Source organism: Candida albicans, chromosome R (assembly GCF_000182965.3).
Source record: "Candida albicans SC5314 chromosome R, complete sequence".
Taxonomy (NCBI): Eukaryota; Fungi; Ascomycota; class Pichiomycetes; order Serinales; family Debaryomycetaceae; genus Candida; species Candida albicans.
Window position 1 is genome coordinate 400,641 of NC_032096.1, and position 18,969 is coordinate 419,609.

General features: G+C 35.5%; 7 protein-coding genes and 3 pseudogenes across 10 annotated transcripts, besides 1 other annotated feature; 4 read left to right on the forward strand and 6 right to left on the reverse strand. All coding sequences in view use genetic code 12, as the record gives it.

The window, feature by feature from the left end:
* Positions 1–86: 86 nt before the first annotated feature.
* CAALFM_CR01770CA (uncharacterized protein) lies at positions 87–2,807 on the reverse strand (the record flags this gene model as incomplete). Its single annotated transcript, XM_713147.2, has 1 exon — positions 87–2,807. The coding sequence occupies one exon, from the start codon at positions 2,805–2,807 to the stop codon at positions 87–89; it is 2,721 nt and encodes a 906-aa protein (XP_718240.2).
* Positions 2,808–3,896: 1,089 nt separating this feature from the next.
* CAALFM_CR01780WA (25S rRNA (uracil2843-N3)-methyltransferase) lies at positions 3,897–4,856 on the forward strand (the record flags this gene model as incomplete). The annotated part of the gene is made up of 1 exon (XM_713148.2): positions 3,897–4,856. The coding sequence occupies one exon, from the start codon at positions 3,897–3,899 to the stop codon at positions 4,854–4,856; it is 960 nt and encodes a 319-aa protein (XP_718241.2).
* Positions 4,857–7,268, reverse strand: CAALFM_CR01790CA (MutS family protein; the record flags this gene model as incomplete). Its single annotated transcript, XM_713152.2, has 1 exon — positions 4,857–7,268. One exon carries the CDS (start codon positions 7,266–7,268, stop codon positions 4,857–4,859), a length of 2,412 nt encoding a protein of 803 aa, XP_718245.2.
* A 120-nt stretch (positions 7,269–7,388) lies between these two features.
* HST2 (histone deacetylase) lies at positions 7,389–8,384 on the reverse strand (the record flags this gene model as incomplete). Its single annotated transcript, XM_713153.2, has 1 exon — positions 7,389–8,384. One exon carries the CDS (start codon positions 8,382–8,384, stop codon positions 7,389–7,391), a length of 996 nt encoding a protein of 331 aa, XP_718246.2.
* A 210-nt stretch (positions 8,385–8,594) lies between these two features.
* Positions 8,595–9,590, reverse strand: CAALFM_CR01810CA (uncharacterized protein; the record flags this gene model as incomplete). Its single annotated transcript, XM_713154.2, has 1 exon — positions 8,595–9,590. One exon carries the CDS (start codon positions 9,588–9,590, stop codon positions 8,595–8,597), a length of 996 nt encoding a protein of 331 aa, XP_718247.2.
* A 432-nt stretch (positions 9,591–10,022) lies between these two features.
* Positions 10,023–13,079, forward strand: CAALFM_CR01820WA (uncharacterized protein; the record flags this gene model as incomplete). Its single annotated transcript, XM_713155.2, has 1 exon — positions 10,023–13,079. The coding sequence occupies one exon, from the start codon at positions 10,023–10,025 to the stop codon at positions 13,077–13,079; it is 3,057 nt and encodes a 1,018-aa protein (XP_718248.2).
* A 290-nt stretch (positions 13,080–13,369) lies between these two features.
* On the reverse strand, positions 13,370–15,325 carry PTR2 (Ptr2p; the record flags this gene model as incomplete). The annotated part of the gene is made up of 2 exons (XM_019475514.1): positions 13,370–13,816; positions 13,901–15,325. The coding sequence occupies 2 exons, from the start codon at positions 15,323–15,325 to the stop codon at positions 13,370–13,372; spliced, it is 1,872 nt and encodes a 623-aa protein (XP_019331059.1).
* A 1,103-nt stretch (positions 15,326–16,428) lies between these two features.
* Positions 16,429–16,999, forward strand: CAALFM_CR01840WA (annotated as a pseudogene; the record flags this gene model as incomplete). Its single annotated transcript has 1 exon — positions 16,429–16,999.
* Positions 16,940–17,194, reverse strand: CAALFM_CR01850CA (annotated as a pseudogene; the record flags this gene model as incomplete). The annotated part of the gene is made up of 1 exon: positions 16,940–17,194.
* A 67-nt stretch (positions 17,195–17,261) lies between these two features.
* OPT9 lies at positions 17,262–18,060 on the forward strand (annotated as a pseudogene; the record flags this gene model as incomplete). The annotated part of the gene is made up of 1 exon: positions 17,262–18,060.
* Positions 18,061–18,338: 278 nt separating this feature from the next.
* Positions 18,339–18,617: a long terminal repeat ((nu-Ra) Solo copy of the long terminal repeat (LTR) associated with the transposon Tca3; about 277 bp long, 11 copies per genome).
* The last annotated feature ends 352 nt before the right edge of the window (positions 18,618–18,969 follow it).

The following is an 18,969-nucleotide window of genomic DNA, read 5'->3' on the forward strand; positions in this document are numbered from 1 at the left end:
AAGGTTGGGATGATAAATAACGTTTAATACAATTGTATGTTTTGTGAGAGGATGTATAGCTTAGGTATATTAACAATTTATAAATACTACTTCTCCTCATTCTTGTTGTTTTTAACCTCTGGATCGGTGGCCTTTTTAGCATTTTCGTCCACCATATGTTCAATCTCGTTTACTTCCTTCACCAACGCATCGACATCAAACACGGCATTTCCCTCAAGCTTTTCGTCCACATATTCACCTTTATCATTTTTTTCTGCACCTTCAGGTTGACCGTATATATCCCACCAGTCTTTTTTCTTTGGTTTAAACCATTTTCGCCAACCTTTGGGTTCGACATTCTCATTCTTTTCTTTCTCCATTTTTGCACGGGCTTCATCAAATTCGTTTATTAATTGTCGTTGACGTTCACCTTGCTCTGGATCAGGCTCTTCAATTTCGGCAAACTCTTCACTCAATACTTCCCATCCGATAGTCTTCATTATTTTTGGAATTGCCTTTCTGTAAGCCATATGCCCCTCCACTAGGTCTGTACAATCTATATTTTCCACACCATGAACATTATCTAGCGGAGATAAACCAGCGACTGCACGGATACCACCACCGGTGGCTCTGAAAAGATACCCCAATATCCAGTCTTTCTTTGAATACCCGTTGACGAATCTCCCACTAACCACCGATCTTGCCTCTGACATTTGATCAATGTCAACAGTGATTGGGGACCCTAATATAATAACATTTTCTATTAAACCATATCCACCGCGTCTTGCCATTTCAATAAGACAAGAATATATCAATCTGGACCCCAAAGAAAATCCAACTAATGTTATTGGCCTAACACCTAAATTTCCTGAAATTATGGTTTCAGCCAAAATTTTGCCTGCCTTCCAAGCACGATCTAAGGAAACATTCCAAGGGTTATCCAACAAGTAGGATAACTTGGATAACGCCATGGGGATCTGTATTGCTGACATTAATGCTGCCAATATTGTAGCACCTAAGATCTGCTGTATCGATGTACTCAACGCTTCACTTGCTAAGATTCCTATGGTTTGACCCATCGATTGTAACATTTCTGGTTCCCAAAGCAATGAAAACATATCTCCCATCACAGGATCAACAGTTGAAAAGGGAAGACGAACATCATCCATTGCACCATTCATCCATCCACTTACCGTTACAATCAAGTTTGTTCTTTTGTTATTGTGCAATGGTTTAAATTCAAATGTATGAACATCACCTACTCTTCTGGATCCTGCTTTCGACCCTACTTTGGCACCAATTGCCACACCACTGGTCGTGATTAAAGCACTACCACCAACTCCTGCTAAAACCCCCCCTGTACCAGAAATACCAATTGTAGTAAACCCAGCAGCTATACCAGCACCAATCACCGGAGCAAGCAACCCTGCTGACAACCCAATTGCAAGAGATCCTGCCAATGTTGCCAAACCGATATATGCTATCCGCTTATTTTTGTTCTTTTTAATCTGTTGTTGAACAAACAGCTTATCACCTAGCTTCTCGTCTTTGTTTTCAATAGATTTTTCTTTGGTTTCCATATCGAGGCATTCAATGAGTCTCCTTTCAAATTGGAACAACTCCAAATTTGTTATATCAACAGATGCTCCAAATCGTAGTAGCAATGATCGAGATCTTGCATCATAATAGCCATCACTTAAAAGCATTAAAAACATATCACATATAATAACCCAACGCAAATCAAAATCTTCACTAATAAATGATTTATTTCCACCACTAATAACCGCCTTTGTTCCAACTTCCATTAGACTTTTAGCTAAATCATTCACCTCAACACCGTGTTTACTCAAATTTTCTATCATCTCTTTTTCAGCACCTTCAACAGTGAGGTGATCGTATAGCTTCGACATTACATATTCAATCCAGTTTGAAAAATTCTTTTGACTTCCACTCATTTGCTTAGCAATTTTCGAGGACGTTCCAAACTGCACTTTGGCCAAGTCAGTCGCCATTTCTACCGTTATAAGCTTAGCTATTCCAATATATGCGAATTTTTGAGAATCAGTTAACATTTTCTTAGTTTCTGTTAAAGTTTCGCCAGAATCAATTTCATCATCTTCATCATAATCTGAATCGTCCTGCTCTAGAAAAATATCGTCCTTGTGATACTTTGCATTATTCCTTTGGGTTTCTCCTCTGGGACGAAATAAAAAGTCGGTCTTTTGATCCAAAGCGGCATACTTGTTCACTTGCTCTTCTGTGTCAATCTTAGTGTATCCAAACTGATTATTTTTATCGTAAATAAAATCTTTGCCTGACTTAGAATTGAATTCTAGTTCCCCTTTTTCGTTATAGTAATCCATGTCAGATATTGTCTTCATGGATTTCCAATTCGAACCAGATTTGAAAAAGTCTTCATCTTCATCCTTTGGCTTTTCTAATATACACTCATCAGTTTGTGGTTTTTCATCAACTAAATCCTCTGATCCATGTTCTTGGATGGGTGTGCTAATGCTGGAGCTGGTATGAACTCTTGGTGTAATTCTATTAAAGGAATCGCTTGTGCTGTTTCTTGGGTTTGGTGAACTTAGGTCAAACTCGATATATGCATCGTCGTTTACACCATGGACTTCTTCTGTATTATCCTGAAGTGACAGTGGTGATGTAGTTGCTTGTGAATATGGTAGAGAGGGAAGATGGGTAACACTAGTTTTTGACGAAAATTTGCTGTAGCCTTCATGTGTGGGAGATATAATCAGCTCTCTTGATTCGCCAATCGACATTCTATAGTTTAATGGCCTATCAAAAGAATTTCTGTTTGAGCTCATAATAGTATAATCATTTAATCAGCAATAGTTGGGTGTCGGGAAACAGGTTGCGAGCCAAGAGGAAATTCATAGAAAAGAATCGATAAAATAAGTTTGGACCGATTAGAGGTATTGGCGAATTTTAAGTTACTTTTTTTTTTCTTTTGCTGTTTCTTTGCATTTTTGGGCGGGAACCTGGCACACTCCAATTCCCAACAAAGAGTTATCAAAATGTGTCAAAATCTTAAAAATTCTGAAGAACAATAAACACGTATGTGTTTCCACAGTTAGAGATAAAATTTGTACATCTACTTGAATTAATTTCAACGATCATGTAAAAAAAAAAAATTTTAACTTTATTTAAAAAAGAAATGTTTGCAACATGGTTTTACTCAAATCGTCAGCGGCCAATATGACCTTCGCAGAGTCCAGGAATATGTTGCCACGGATTATAGTGGTCGAGCAACATCCAATATCAAAATTCCACTTAAAAAAAGCATCATCCTAATACTAGCGAGCTCAAGACCAACCCGCTTAATATACAATCTGTCGACGGAGCCACTCTGCCTAAGACTCTTTACGAGTAATCGACAAGATCCTTCAACTTACCTCAACTTTCCGAATAAACCTAGCTCATCCAGCCTTTAAAATCCAACCGCTCAAAACTCCCCCCAAAAAAGGGGAGGACCAGCTGAAAACAAATTTTGAATAAACGTTAAAACAGTGAATAAGGAAAATTGTTGAGGAACTTAGAAAGAAATTGAACATCAGGCTTGCTTCTCTAGCGCCGATCTGCTAAGGAAAACATTCTACAGAGGAAAATAAAGAACCAGCTATTAAAAATAACCAGTTTACTCTAAATTCCCAGCTGAGAGTCCACCTTAACACAGATTGATCATAAATTAGTTAAAGAAGAGAAAAAGAGAAAGTAAAAAGAATTAAAAAAAAAATTTTTCACTGACTGTTTTTTATAGTCGCGAGAATTTACTAGATCCATGCGTGTGTGTCCTGGACTGAGACTGAGACTGAGAAGAGCATCGTAAAGAAGTACAAACATTTTTATTTTTATTTTTGCGTTTGTTTAGGGCTTTGCACTAAATCTACTTCAATATGAGTAGAAAGCCTAGACGTCATAATGAAACCAAGTCAACCCCAGACAATGGTAGTGATGGTATAGACCTTTTCCCTTTCACTACAGAGGATTGTATGGAGCCACAGAAAATCATTGATTTATTTGAAGTTTGTTTTAAACATGTTTTAGAAAGTCCCGATTTACAGGAACATATTCAAGTTGTCAAGGGTGATCTATACAATCGAGATTATCTAGCAGCATTCAATAATGACGATAACAGATTTGCCTATGCATGCAGATGGTCGCCTGCCAGAGCATTGGCTTATAGTTCTGTTCTAGCATCATTGGAACCCATCAAAACTCTATTAGAAGACCCAGAAACAGTCAGAAATGTGCTATGTGTTGGAGGTGGTGCCTCTTCTGAGTTGGTTGCCTTGGGATCTGTTTTTTGTCGATTGAAAGAGTATCATCCTAATTCACCTTCACAATTAAATATCAAATTAATTGATATCGCCGATTGGTCAAAAGTGGTTAGTAATCTCACAACATACATGAAGGACAGTTGGGTTTATCATTCTGAAAAATTAAATTCCCAATTCATTTGCGATGACATCTTAACTTCTTCCCCTGAATCATTAAACTTAGAATCGTTGGATTTGATAACGTTACTATTCACAACCAATGAATTGTTTGCAGAAAAAAGAAAGGAAACCATCAAGTTTCTACAATTATTGAACAGTAACTGTCGACAAGGAAGTTTGCTATTGATTGCAGAAAGTGCTGGCTCTTATTCCCATATAAAGATAGGTGATAAAAACTTCCCTGTACAATTTTTAATTGATACAATTCTTGTTGGAAAGCCGGGTCTGAATAACGGTTCCTGGGAAATTATAAGCCAAAGCGATAGTTCTTGGTATCGTATAAATCAGAAAGAAGTGGATTATCCTATGAAATTAGAAAATATGAGATTCTTCTATAGATTATATATCAAAAAATAGCTATTCAGTATTAGGTGTGATATTTATTTCTTCAACAAATTTTGACTGTAGGGTTTGCAATAGCTGTATTTTATAGTTCATGTCACAATTCAATTTGGGAATATAGTTCAAAGCAAAATACAATTCCAACACTAGTTTTCTCCTTCGTGATAATAGCTTCAACTCTTTATCTCCATGGACAGGTTTTCGAGATCTCAAAATGTTGGCAACTACCTTTGAGTCTTCAATTAGTTCTTGTGGTAACAAGTTTGAAACTTCGGCGAATCGAATTCCATACCCAACAATGCCATTACGCCCTAATACCAAATTATACTTCATCTCTAATTGCCCGTTGGTTTCCACTGTTTGCATATGGGCAGTCACGACACATGATTTATTGGCAAGAACTTGTGCTATATCTCTAAAGTGTGTCGTTGTTATAACTGTTGCTTCTTTGCATATCAAATCCTCCAAAATGGCTAGACATATCGAAAAGCCATCAGTCAAGCTAGACCCTCTTCCTAGCTCATCAATCAATATTAAACTGTCCCCATCCAGATCATTTAGAATAACAGCGGTTTCGCTCATCTCTTTTGAAAACAGGGAAGCATTTATATCAACATTATCGGAGGATATTCGTGAGTACAAACTATTGAAAATTCTCATTCTAGCATATTCTGCAGGGACAAAGCAACCCATCTGTGCCATAATCACCAAGTATGCAATTTGACGCAAGTAAACTGACTTGCCACTCATGTTTGCTCCAGTAATGACATGAATGCGAGATAACTCATGGTTGCACGAATAATTATTTGCTACAAAGTTAGAATTGTTGCCTCCGAGAATGGGGTGTAGTGATCGCATTATAGTAACCTCTTTTGCAAATTCTGGACAGGTATAAGAGTCTTTTTGCAAACTGGTGAAGTAGGCAAAAGAACATAAAAGATCTAAAGTCCCAATTGCTTCAGAAACCATTAATAGTATTGGTGTGTAGCTGTTGATGCTAGTGTACATATCGTGTATGATTGTACTATTCAAAGTGGTGATTTCAGAAACAATGTCGTTGTATCTTGAGCTTTGCTTCATCAATTCAATTGTTGTGCATTCAATGGTTTTTCTCTTCTTCACTCTATTAATCAAAACTTCTGGTAACGAGTTGATATCAGTGTTATTCCCTTTAATTTTGATGAAAAATCCTCTAGATATTTCAAACCTATATTCCATGAATATTTCCAACTCTTCTGAAAGTTTGGCCACCAATTCGGAAACTTCTTCCAACAAAGTCTCCCGGATTCTTCTAGATACATCCAATAAACCATTGACCCCTGACTTTACAGCGTTTGCTCTTTGATTGGCAAGCTCTGTGCTGTTATTTGCCCACTGACAATCATTGCGGATGTATTCATTGATTATCGCTAGCAAGTGCTGGACATTTTCATGCTCAAGAATTTGTTTCACTTGTACTAACAAATGACTAGACACATTCTGTATGCTCTTCCTTATAACAAATGTATTTTGCAATACAGTCTTTAGTAAAATGATATTGTTTATCTCTTGCTCCTGGCTCAACAAACCTCGAGGTTCTAAAAACGTGCTGAAAACCTTTTCCAAATCACAAGTATGTTTTAACAGAGATCTGATACTAATGAGTGCATCTTCATCATTGATTAGCTCCTGTACAGACTCTGAGCGTAGTATAATACTATTCTCGTGGGTTGATGGTTGTAAGATTGATGTTCTCAATATCCGCATACCCATTTTTGTTAGACAACAATTAAGAAACGAATACAAAGTTGTACCTGTTTCTGACAAACTATCAACCAACTCTAAATCTCGAACCGTACATGTATCAATCAACATTGTATTCTCACACATACAGTACTTCAATCTAATCTTATTTGTTACCCGAAACATCTTTGTCGAAACACAATAGTCGATGCATGCATTTGCAGCAGCCAAAGACAATTTTCTGTTAGAAATTACTTGTCCTAAAGTGGATTCATTGATATCGGTATATAGCTTTAGGCTATTCATCCCATCAAAAGCATTGAAAACTTTTGCCTTCATAAAACGTTCTCTCACTTTATCTGATATATTTGAATGTATAATGTATTTTAGTTTCTCAATTTGAGAGTGTGACTGAGCCTCAGGTAAAATAATACTAGTTGGTTCGTATACCTGTATTTGATTAACTGTTCTCACAAACGTCAGGGAATCACAAAAACTCATTAGAGTGAGTTCTAGAGTCTTCAATTTTAGAACAGAAACACCCACATCCATGGAGTCGGCTTTTGGTGAATATACTGACATTACTACCTCAAACCTGTCGTCATTTTGAGCCAATTTGCGTTTCTTTGAGACTATCTCGGCATTTATTGTAATAAACCCGTATGCACTATCGTCAGTAACTGATAATTGTGATGCTAAAGCCATTTCAACAACTACCCTAGAGGGTATAAAAGAAAATCTTTGCAACCAAAATATATTTTCTGTTTGTATTTCTCATGTTTTATTCTTTCTTGAAAATGTATATTATATTTTTGTTGAGACATTTTAAATTTTTAATTTATCTATCAATTGTTCTAATTCTTTGTCGTTAGCGTCATTTTGCTTCTCTTTCTTGTCCACTTTAGTGGTATGTTTATCTTCTTTCAAATGTGCCTCTTCTTTTAATTTATCTTCAATTTCATGCATCTTGGTCTCCTTTGTTTCTGCTTTACTGTATTTAATTTTTTCCTTTTCGTAGACTTCATTTAATTTGTCATCCAATCCTAATAGGGTACATAACTTTTCGGCTACAATATCACAATCATGTAAAGCAATTATGTCAGACTTTCTGGGTTCATGTTTGAAAGTACCAACTTTCTCCTTATTCACCAACACCCGTAAACATTTCTTGTTCACTTCACCTGGTAGTGAAGCAAATGGGAACACAGTTAAAGAAGTACCTGCCACAATGGCGACCTCTACATCCTCGCAGTCATCCTCCCACAAATCAAAAAATTTGACTGGTAAACCTTCTCCAAAAAATACAATATCTGGTTTGACATAACCTTCACAATGTTGACAGCTGGGGATCTTCTTGTCCTTCATGTATGTTTTCAAAGTTTCTGTAGTCATTTCTTTGTGACAGTCAACACAGTGATTAGAGGCAAATGACCCATGGGCCTCAACAATATATTTGTCTTCAACTCCTGCTAACCTTTCTAAAGTGTCAATGTTTTGGGTATAGACACGTTTCAAGGAACCTTGGTCTTGTAACAACTTGATGAAATGATGAAATTTTGTTGGAGCAAAATTACCGGGATATAATTCTTCTGCTAATGTGTAAAACGGTTTCGGATCTTCTTTAAAAAAATCAATATCAAACACCGCCTCAGCAAATGGAAGATTCAACTTGGCCAAGTTTGCATAAAGACCCGTATCGGGGCTTCTGAAATCTGGTATCCCTGCACCTGTCGAAATCCCAGCACCATTAAAAAATGTAACTTTTTTGCCGTTTTTCACAGCTTCTGCCACTGGTTTCAATATGTCATCTAAGCTTGGCATGGTTTAAAGTTATAGTCTGTTGTAAGAAGTGTACGTATAGAGTTTCTGTATGTCGTCACAGTGTGCTTTTCTTTGATTGATTTTGGGAGGTCTAATCTTTCTTTTTTTTTTTTTTTTGATTGTATCTAATCGGTTCCAGAAACAATAAGACAAAGAGCATTTTTCAATTTGTAGATTAAATGGTATACAATACTTACACAATTCATAAAACTAAGATATAATACCATGAGTCCTTAAATATTGGTCATAATCATCCTTTATGCTTGATCTTAAAGAGCGGAAGTCAGTATTTAAAATTTTTTTGGTTTCGATATTGTTGAATTTGTAATTAGGTTTGTCTCCAGGGTGACCGAGTGGCAATTGAACCGCGGGATACATTTCGTGTAAAATATCAACAATTTCCTGAGCTGAAAAGGGTTCTGAGACTAACATCAAACGTTTATTTTGAGCTTCGTTTAGCTCGAATGCCCGTATATGTGCAGCAGCAACATCTCTGACATCAACAAACAATCCCAGCTCTTTGGGGATAGGGTCATTCTTATTTAATTCAAATATTTTCGTGACAATCTCAACAGAGGTTTCAAGAAGATCGGAAACATCTTCATCAAAACATTGTGGACCAAATGTATAACCAGGAAGAATTGTTGCAAGTGTGAAATGTGTTTTCTTTTTCATGAAGTCCCAGGCTTCATGTTCAGCAGATGCCTTTGCATAAAAGTAGGCCGACGTGGGATTATTTTTACCAACACTATGTTTATCTGGATTCCATTTACTTTCATCAACAACAAAATTGGGATCATGACTTTGTTTTTCATTCATACACGAGGCAATTGAACTGGTAACCACTACCTTTGTAATATTGGGTCCGTGGTCTTTAATTGAGCTCAAAATGTACTTGATTCCTTTTGAAGTACGTCTAATCAACTGCTTTTCGTAATTGACTCCAATTGGTAAAGGACTTGCTGTGTCAATAAAGACTTTAATATGTGGGTGATCCTTCAACGGCTTGTCAAATGCACCTTTAGCCTCCGCTTCCTCAACTACTACGTAGGTAAAATTATCATTTTCAAACAAGGATACAAGACGTTCTCCCTTTTCATCATTTCTAACAGATCCAATAACGGTATAACCCTTTGAAAGTAATTGAGATACAATATGTTTTCCAATGTATCCGCCGGCACCAGCAACAAAAACAGTAGTGGACATCGCTAAACCTAGTCTGATGTATTTTGATAAAGATTGGAAATAGTTTTACCTTTGGAAGCAAAAAAAAAAACCAACAACAACTTTCCAAACTTATATATTGTTGGTATATTTCAAGGGATATGCAAATTCATGTATTAACTATTTGTCAAGGAGGTTGGGTGGTTTACATCCCCACATTGTCCCATTATCCCTAATTTGAAGTATTGAAATAGAAATTGGTAGCTGTGCCTCTCAACCGCAAACTAAACTAAAGAAAGCAACACTATGAGCAACAGAAAAAAAAAAATTTTCGGTTAGATTATTCAATTTTACTTCACACGACGTTTTGTTCTAGATTGTACCATACCAACCTTGGTTATTCTGGAGTCTAAGAAATATTGAAACCATCTCATCCTATTACACATTCACATAATTATATACTATTTTGGTTGAATGAAGCAACGTATCACTGGTTTAGATTTACAAATACTCACTTCAGAGTTATCCAAGGAGTTATCTAATTATAGATTACAGAATATCTACAATGTTGCCAGTAATTCTCGACAATACTTGTTCAAGTTTTCTATTCCTGACTCGAAGAAGGTAGTAGTCTTAGAGTATGGTAACAGAATTCACCTTACTGATTTTGAAAGACCAACAACACAACAACCAACTAATTTTGTGACCAAATTAAGAAAGCATTTAAAAACAAGAAGATTATCTGGTATTAAACAAATTTCCAATGATAGAATCTTAGTTTTGGAGTTTAGCGATGGGAAATACTATTTGGTTTTAGAGTTCTTTAGTGCAGGTAATATCTTATTATTGGATGAATCCCAAAGAATTTTAGCCTTGCAAAGATTGGTTTCTGCCAAACAAGAGAATGATAGGTATGCAGTGAATGAAGAGTACAAAATGTTCGATAAGTCATTATTTCAACAAGATTTCCATTATGAAAAAAGACTGTATGACTTGGATGAAGTTGAATCGTGGATTCAAACCCACAAATTGAAATTAAGTCAAAACAGCGATAATAAAAAGGCAAAAGTCTTTTCTATCCACAAATTAGCATTCATTAATGCCAGTCATTTATCTGGAGAATTGATTCAAAAATGGTTTTTTGAACTGGGTATTGATCCAAGCCAAAGCTGTTTGAGTTTCGAGAAGAACCAAGAAGCTCTTCAACGAGTGGTCAATGCTTTAGGCGTATGTGAAGATAAGTACATTGATTTAATAAATGGGGCAATTGCCACTGAAGGGTACATTGTGGCCAAGAAGAACAACAAAGTTAGTGAAAAGTCAGACTTGGAGTACATTTACGATGAATTCCATCCATTCGAACCCTATAAACCAAACCAGGAAGGAATAAAATTCATCTCGGTTTCGGGTTATAATAAGACTTTGGACAAGTTTTTTTCAAATATTGAATCAACAAAGTTCTCTATGAAGATTGAACAGCAAAAGGAAAATGCCGCAAAGAGACTCGAAAAGGCACGAAGTGAACGTGATAAACAAATTGATTCTTTAGTTGCTCAGCAGAGATTAAATGCTAAAAAGGGAGAGTTGATTCAATATCATTCTGAATTGGTGGAAGAATGTCGTAGTTACGTTCAACTGTTTATTGATCAACAAATGGATTGGACTAATATTGAAACTGTTATATCCCTCGAACAGAAAAAGAAGAACGAATTAGCTCAACATATTCAATTACCGTTAAACTTGAAGGAAAACAAAATAAAAGTTTTATTAGAGGATTTTGACGATTATGAAGAAATTACGGAATCAGCTAGTGCTACAGAAACTGGATCCGAAACAGAAACTGAGTCTGAGTCTGAATCAAGCTCAGAATCAGAAAGTGATAACGATGAGGATAAGATTCCTGTAAAACGTACTCAAAGAAAAACGAATACCAAAGAGAAACCCAAAAGAAAAACTATTCCTACTTGGATTGATTTATCTCAGAGTGCATTTGCCAATGCAAGGAGTTATTTCGATTCTAAAAAGACTGCAGAAACCAAGCAAGTAAAAGTTGAAAATAGCACAAGTATGGCCCTTAAGAATGCAGAAAGAAAAATAACTCAGGATTTGACAAGAAGCCTTAAACAAGAAAATGATACATTAAAAGAAATCAGACCCAAGTATTGGTTTGAAAAATTTTTTTGGTTTGTTTCTTCTGAGGGATACTTGTGTTTGGCAGGGAAAGACGCGTCACAAACTGATATGATTTATTATAGGCATTTTAGTGACAATGACTCAATTGTTAGTGCTGATATGGAAGGTTCATTGAAGGTGTTTATCAAAAACCCGTTGAAGGGAGAAGCATTACCACCATCAACACTTATGCAGGCAGGTATCTTTGCGATGTCGGCTTCCTCAGCTTGGAATGGGAAAGTCACCACTTCAGCATGGGTGCTCCATGGAACAGAAATTTCAAAACGTGATTTTGATGGGTCAATTGTCCCAGAAGGTGAGTTTAATTATCTCGTTCAAAAGGAATATTTACCCCCAGCTCAGTTAGTCATGGGTTTTGGATTCTATTGTTTGCTTGATGATGAATCGACTAAACGTTATGGTGAAATTAGGACCAAAAGAGAGTTAGAACATGGATTCGCAATAGTTGTTGATAATAAAAAGAAGGAGCTAGAGGAAATTAGATTGGCTCAAAAAGCAAGTGCAAAAGAAAATACAGCTCAGGAACAACGCGTTGATGAATCATCTGAAAGTGACGATAATGAAGATGATGGTGGTGAAGATGCTGATAGTCCAGACACTGATACTGTTTCTGTTGATGCCAATGGTGAGGAAAAGCCGGTAATAGTCCAACAATTACCCAGGGGTAAAAGATCGAAACTCAAAAAAATTGCTGCAAAATACAGAGATCAAGATGAAGAGGAAAGAAAATTGAGGATGGATGCGCTTGGTACACTTAAGCAAGTGGAGGAAAGATTGAGCAAAACTCAAATTGAAAACCTGGAAAAGTCAGAATCAGTAAAGAAACAACAACAAAAGGAAGTGATTTTGGAAAGAAAAAAGAAACAAAAAGAAAGAGAATTGCAAAAGTATCTCTTGGGTGATGACAACAATGATGAAGAGACTAACAATGAATCACACATTGTAAATTACTTGGAGATTTTGGATTCGTTTACTGCTAAACCATCGACAAAAGATACAATTGTTGGGCTTGTTCCAGTTTTTGCACCTTGGTCGGCATTACAAAAATTCAAATACAAAGTGAAAATACAGCCTGGATCTGGCAAGAAAGGTAAATGTATTGGTGACTCTATCAATTATTTTGTGAATAGAAAAATGGACAGTTCTTCCCGTGATGTGGATTTGGACTGGCCACAAGAAAGGGAGTTTATTAACAACTTTAAAACAAATGATATTGTTGGTATTTTCACTGTTGGAAAAGTTAAATTAGTTTTGCCAGGTGGTTCTGGTGACAGCAATAAAAGTGGAAAATCAAATAATAAGAAACCAGCATCGAAAAAGGGTAATAAAAAGAAATGATCGTTATTAACAACTTTATAGACTATAGCAGACACTAAAAATGGTTGGCATTTTTTGAATTTGATTTAATAAAAAGCATTTTTTTAAAGATAAATTGTCAGATAGATTGAGTTTACATTTCTTGTTGCCTACTTCATTGGATAAACGATGCCATTAAGAGATTCTTCTCATACAAATGAAAAGCAGAGTATACTAGATTATTTTTCACATAAACTAATTAGAGATAAGATGTATGTTTGCAAATGTCATTAATTCGAAAGAGTAATGTAATCTTATATATAAATATATAATCATGACTTGATAGATACAATTGCTTCAATTGGATGATCAACATCGTGGATTCCTCTGTTGGCTTCCTCTTCTTCTTCTCTATCCAATCTTTCTCTTTCATTTGTTTCATTTTCCATCCATTTATCCAAATTCCAGAATTGAGCCAACATAACAATGGCACAAAGGAATCCAGCAAGACCAATTGCAAGGAATACCCAATGTAAATTAGGGTCTTTTAAAGCTGGAGTTATGGCAAGACTCAATGCAGCGGAGAAAGCAGACATTACTAAAAATAAGGCATATACGAGACTTTTCAATGCTGGAGGTGATCTGGTATATGCCAATTCATAAGCAGTGGTATAAGCCCAACATTCACCAGCGGCGGCTAATATGAAAAGAGATGAAGCTTTCCAGGCAGTGATTGGAGCTGGACTATCACAGTTGGTAGCGTAGTATCCACATGGTGACTAAAATAAGGATGTTAGTAATCAACGGAATCTTGAAAAGAACTATACAATGAGTGTAAAAAAAACCTCTGATAATTTACATACTTGCTCATAAACTTGTTTTTGTAAAACAAACCCGGCAATTTGTGAAAAGGAACAAACAACAAATCCAAAACAGATTCTCCATATTGGTTTAAAGTCAATCTTGAATTTGTTCAACAATGGGTAGAGTCCGTATTCAAGGATCGGAATCAAAATGATAATGGTCAATGGATTAAAATTATTAAAAAGATCATTTGGAACTCCGTCTAATTTCATAGCACCAATTAAGGAAGTTTCTACTGATCCTAATCCACTATCGGCCAAATTGAAAATAATATAGTAAAGAAAAATTTTGCAGGAATCAAATGTTTGCTTGATATCTAATATCCATTGGTCAGACCAAGTAATGGCACTTTTCTTTTTACTATTGTAGTAAATAGTCCCTCTGGCTTCCATATGTGAAGGTCTTGCATGATCCCAAAATGTTCCATTCCACAATCTCTTGATGAAATTTCCAGAAAACAAAACTGCTAAAATCTTGACGACATTGGTCATGACTTGACCTTGTGGTGGCTTAATCTTAAGTTTAGGTTTCACAATAAATAAGAAAATTGGTACAATTATGTACAATATCATAGGAACAAAGAATGCAAGCCAAAACCCAACTCTTCTTTCACAATACGAAGTAGCAATTTGCAAAAAGGCACCAATATTAATTGCAAGATAAAATACGTTTGTGATTCTACTCAAACTTTTCTCTCTATCCAAAATAATCAGTTCACCTGTTGGTAACACTTTTACCATATCTCTTTCTTCAGGGTATTGATCTAAAACAAGAGGTAACAAGTTAGGCTTCATTAATCCCAGTCCTGCTGACAAAGTTATAATTGCAATAACACATAATCCCAACCCAGCATTGGCATTTTCAATTGCCTGTGGGATACTAGCAAAAATGAAAAACAAATGGCCAACAAATCCAAAAAATACCCCCCACTGAATAGCTTTCCATCTTCCAATTGTGCTATCACCTAAATAACCACCAATTAAAGGGAATACATAAGCTAAAAATGTTAAAAGATTGGTCAAGGCACTGGCAGCTTGTAAACCTTTACCCAAAGCACCAGCTGAAGCATCTGGACTTCCTGGTGGTGGTGCACCCCAACCATGTGGTGAGTCAGGATCAATTCTTCTTTGAATATAATTAGTAAGAATACCAGTGGTAGAATAATATGAAGCACGTTCAGCAAATTCACAAATACAAAGCATAAATGTACTGTATCTTATGTTACCAATAACTCTTCTCAAAGATTTAGATTCTTGTGGAGTTGGTCTCCTTAACCCTTTGGGATTGTAGTCATCAACATAGTTTGTACTGTAGTTCTTAGGGTCTTCATAGTCATATTTATCGTCCAAGGAAATATTTTTTTCATCGGTTAGAACTTGAACAACATCTGGTTGTTTTTCATTTTCAAAGTCTGAAGATACCATTTGGTTATAAAATTACAAAATGGTGATATTTAATTCAGTTGTAGAAAACTTAAGAGGCTGAAGTAACAATAAGAACAATGTTTTTCAAACAAGAAATAAAAAATAAAACCATAATTAGTAGTATATCAGGAATGTGGTTGCCAATTTATAGGCAACGAAATATTTTTCACATTAATGAGGCGATATGGCATCAATTTTTGTTTTTTTTAAAAAAAGTATAATGATTTAATTGGAAATAATGTCCAAATAGTAAAAGCAATGTTGGATAAATGTGTATAATATGTTTATCATTCCAACGATTGTTCTGATTTTAGTAACAACGGTTTGTAAATATTGATTAATAAATTTTTTGTTGGTTGTGTGATATTTAACTGTGGATATACAAATTGCGATAAGAAATTGCAAAAAAACTAGAGCAAAAAAAAATCACACAAACTCAACACATCAACTTGTGTTTCAATTTTTTTGATGCCGCTCCCTTCAATTATCCTCTAAGTCGTCTATGCCACTATCTACGTCTGAGCCTACTCCCCCTTTTCCACCCCGCTCTCACACTTATTGTTGATTATGCCTTTGTTTGCTATCTTGCATATCATCCGGGAATTAAGAAAGAAATAATAATCGAAGGGCTCTGTATTTTTTTTTTTTGCAATTATGCTGCAATTACCCTTTATTATATTTTTTTTCTTGAGTTTCATTGGAAGAGTTGATTTCATTTTATTTTCTACTTTAGATGAAAAAACAAAACAATTTGTTGAAAAAAAAAAATATGAACCTATTTTCTATTAAGTTAATTAATTCAACAATATACAAAGAATTATGCATCCACAGTAATTGACATGTTTTCAGTTCCCAGGGGTGATTAAAAATAAAAAAGTTTTTTTTTTCTCCTATCTATCAATGAAAGATGTCAATTTGTGGCACTTTAACTCAATTTTTAGCCCACAATAAAAATTAATATTATAAATATTTGATAATAGTTTGAAATTTCAAATTATTATTCATTTTTTCTTGGTATGAAGGCTTTTATATTCTTCACGGCATTTTAACGGCCCTTATCTATGGGTATATATTGAATAAACTACTATCTACATTGATATTGAATGAGTTATAGGGTGATTACATTATCCCCACAAAATATGCTCTTTTAAGCTCGGCACAATGAATACCAAGAAAATACATTTACAAACTACACTGATCTCGTGACAGGTGGATAATTTATTTGTTGACGCCACACAAATTAATTTGCAGTGTTAATTCTCTTTTCTATGTCCACTAAGTTACACTCTTAGCTCAGCCAAAACGTATGAGCTAAACTTTAATAATTGGCAGTTTAAATGTTCTTTTGCCTCATCAAACCTGTAGTGTCTGACTAATTAATAGTATAACATTTTTATTGAAACAACCCATTGATGATTATATCTTGCCTAGTACTCCCAATACTTGCCAATCTCATCTACTGGATCGTTTGATAGGTTCCAGCAAACTTATAATGTGTCAAAAATTATCGACCATAAAGCTTTATCATTCAATGAAGCTGAATACAAAAAGTACTCCCCCTTGTTTTTATCCACCACCTTTGCCATTTCTTATGGGTTATCATTTGCTTCCATTTTAGCCACTATAACACACACCGAGTACAAAACCAACGATGAACTCGGTCACAACGTTTAAACCAACAGCAATATTCGTTTTTGCATAAATGATAGCAACGGGTAATAAAAATATGATAGCTCTGATAAGAGCAAAAACTAACCCCCATACTGGCATTTCAGTAGGCCAAGCACGTACGGTGGCTATGGACATACCGAAAAAGACCAAGAAGACAACTAGGTACCACCATCCAGGCACTGGTTTGTATGCTTTCATTAATCTATTGTGAACATCTGGTTTTTCTTTGGCCTTCAACGACGCAATAAGGTCACGTCCCCTATGTATGATGTTGTTCAAGGCATGTTTTAGAATTTGCAGATCATAATCAGTCAGTTTACTAACCTAATTTTGAATAGACCTCTGGATACATCACTAATAACCAAGCTGTTACTTTTGTGCAGGATATGAAACTTGGGCACTACATGAAAATAGATCCTCGAACTTTGTTTTGGGCGCAGTTTGTTGCAACCATATGGGGATCGTTAGTTCARATCGCAGTTTTGGAGTGGGCCTATGGTGCAATCGACAATTTGTGTGCTGCTGACCAAAAAAATCATTACACATGTCCAAACGGTAAAGTTTTCTTCAATGCTTCGATCATTTGGGGTGTCATTGGACCCCAACGTCAATTCTCACATGGGCAGATTTATTATGGGTTACTTTTCTTTTTCATCATTGGTGCTGTGACCCCTGTCATCAATTGGTTGATCTTGAAAAAATGGCCAAACTCTCCAGTCAAGTATTTGCATTGGCCAGTGTTCTTTTCTGGGACAGGGTACATTCCTCCAGCCACTCCATATAACTATACCTCCTACTGTGCTGTGGGTTTGTTCTTTGGATGGTGGATTAAAAAGAAGTGGTTCCACTGGTGGTCTAAATACAACTATTCCTTGTCTGCGGGCTTGGATATTGGTTTGGCATGGTGCTCGTTGATCATTTTCTTGTGCTTGAGTTTAACAAACACCGACTTCCCATCGTGGTGGGGAAACGATGTGATCAACACCACTCTCGACACTCAGGTTGTCACCAATATCAGACACATATTGAAAGAGGGAGAGGCATTTGGGCCATCTTCCTGGTAAGCTGACGAAGAAACACACACACACACACACATTATTGCTTCCTATTGTCGTGTCTTTTATGTAGATGTAACGTGTTTTTATAAGAATGTAATTTAATTATTGTATATATATGCCAAATATTTTTACTGCCATTTTATATTCTTTCTGCCACTAAAAATGATAGGAGGTTTTGTATACTGGGTGTGCTTGTTTTACACGCGGGCTCTTTTATTATTGATTTGAACAGTCTCTAAGGAAGTTACAAACTTATAGGTGAGTGCTAAAAATGAAAAGGGGAGTGAGGTTCCTTCTTATATCCTTTTTGGCAAGTGAATCTGTCGTGCTTTGATATATTAGAAAGACAATCCATTAATAGATGAAATATATATTGATGATGAAAAAAAGTATTGGTTGCTTCAAAATGAAAGATCAATATAAAAATTCGGAGAGAAACGTGATGTTTATAGAGTAAAAAATTGAGCTGATAACTTCGCAACCAATTCTGAACAAGCATAGTTTGCAAATATGAACACATCCTAGAAAAAGTGTAATCTATGAGGAAATATGCAGGATATTCATGATCTCTTAGCAAAATATTAAGGTTCAATCGGTTTTGTGATTGGTTGCAATATTTATCATTCGTGGTGTAAACCTCCTTTATTTTTATTTTTTTTGCCTTCGTGTTGTTGCGATAAATAGTGTAAAACTGCATTATGTCATGCAATGTTAAAAAGATAAGATATGTCCTCGAATATATAGTGAAATGATCATCTATTGAACCCAAGAATAAACAAAAGTAAAAATTTCTACAACCACAGATCTCCTGGGAGTACAATTTGTAGTTGAAATTAGAGTAAACATGGTGCAACATATAATAATAATACAGTATATTAATCTTATCTAAATCCTAAACAAATGCCAACTTCTAAA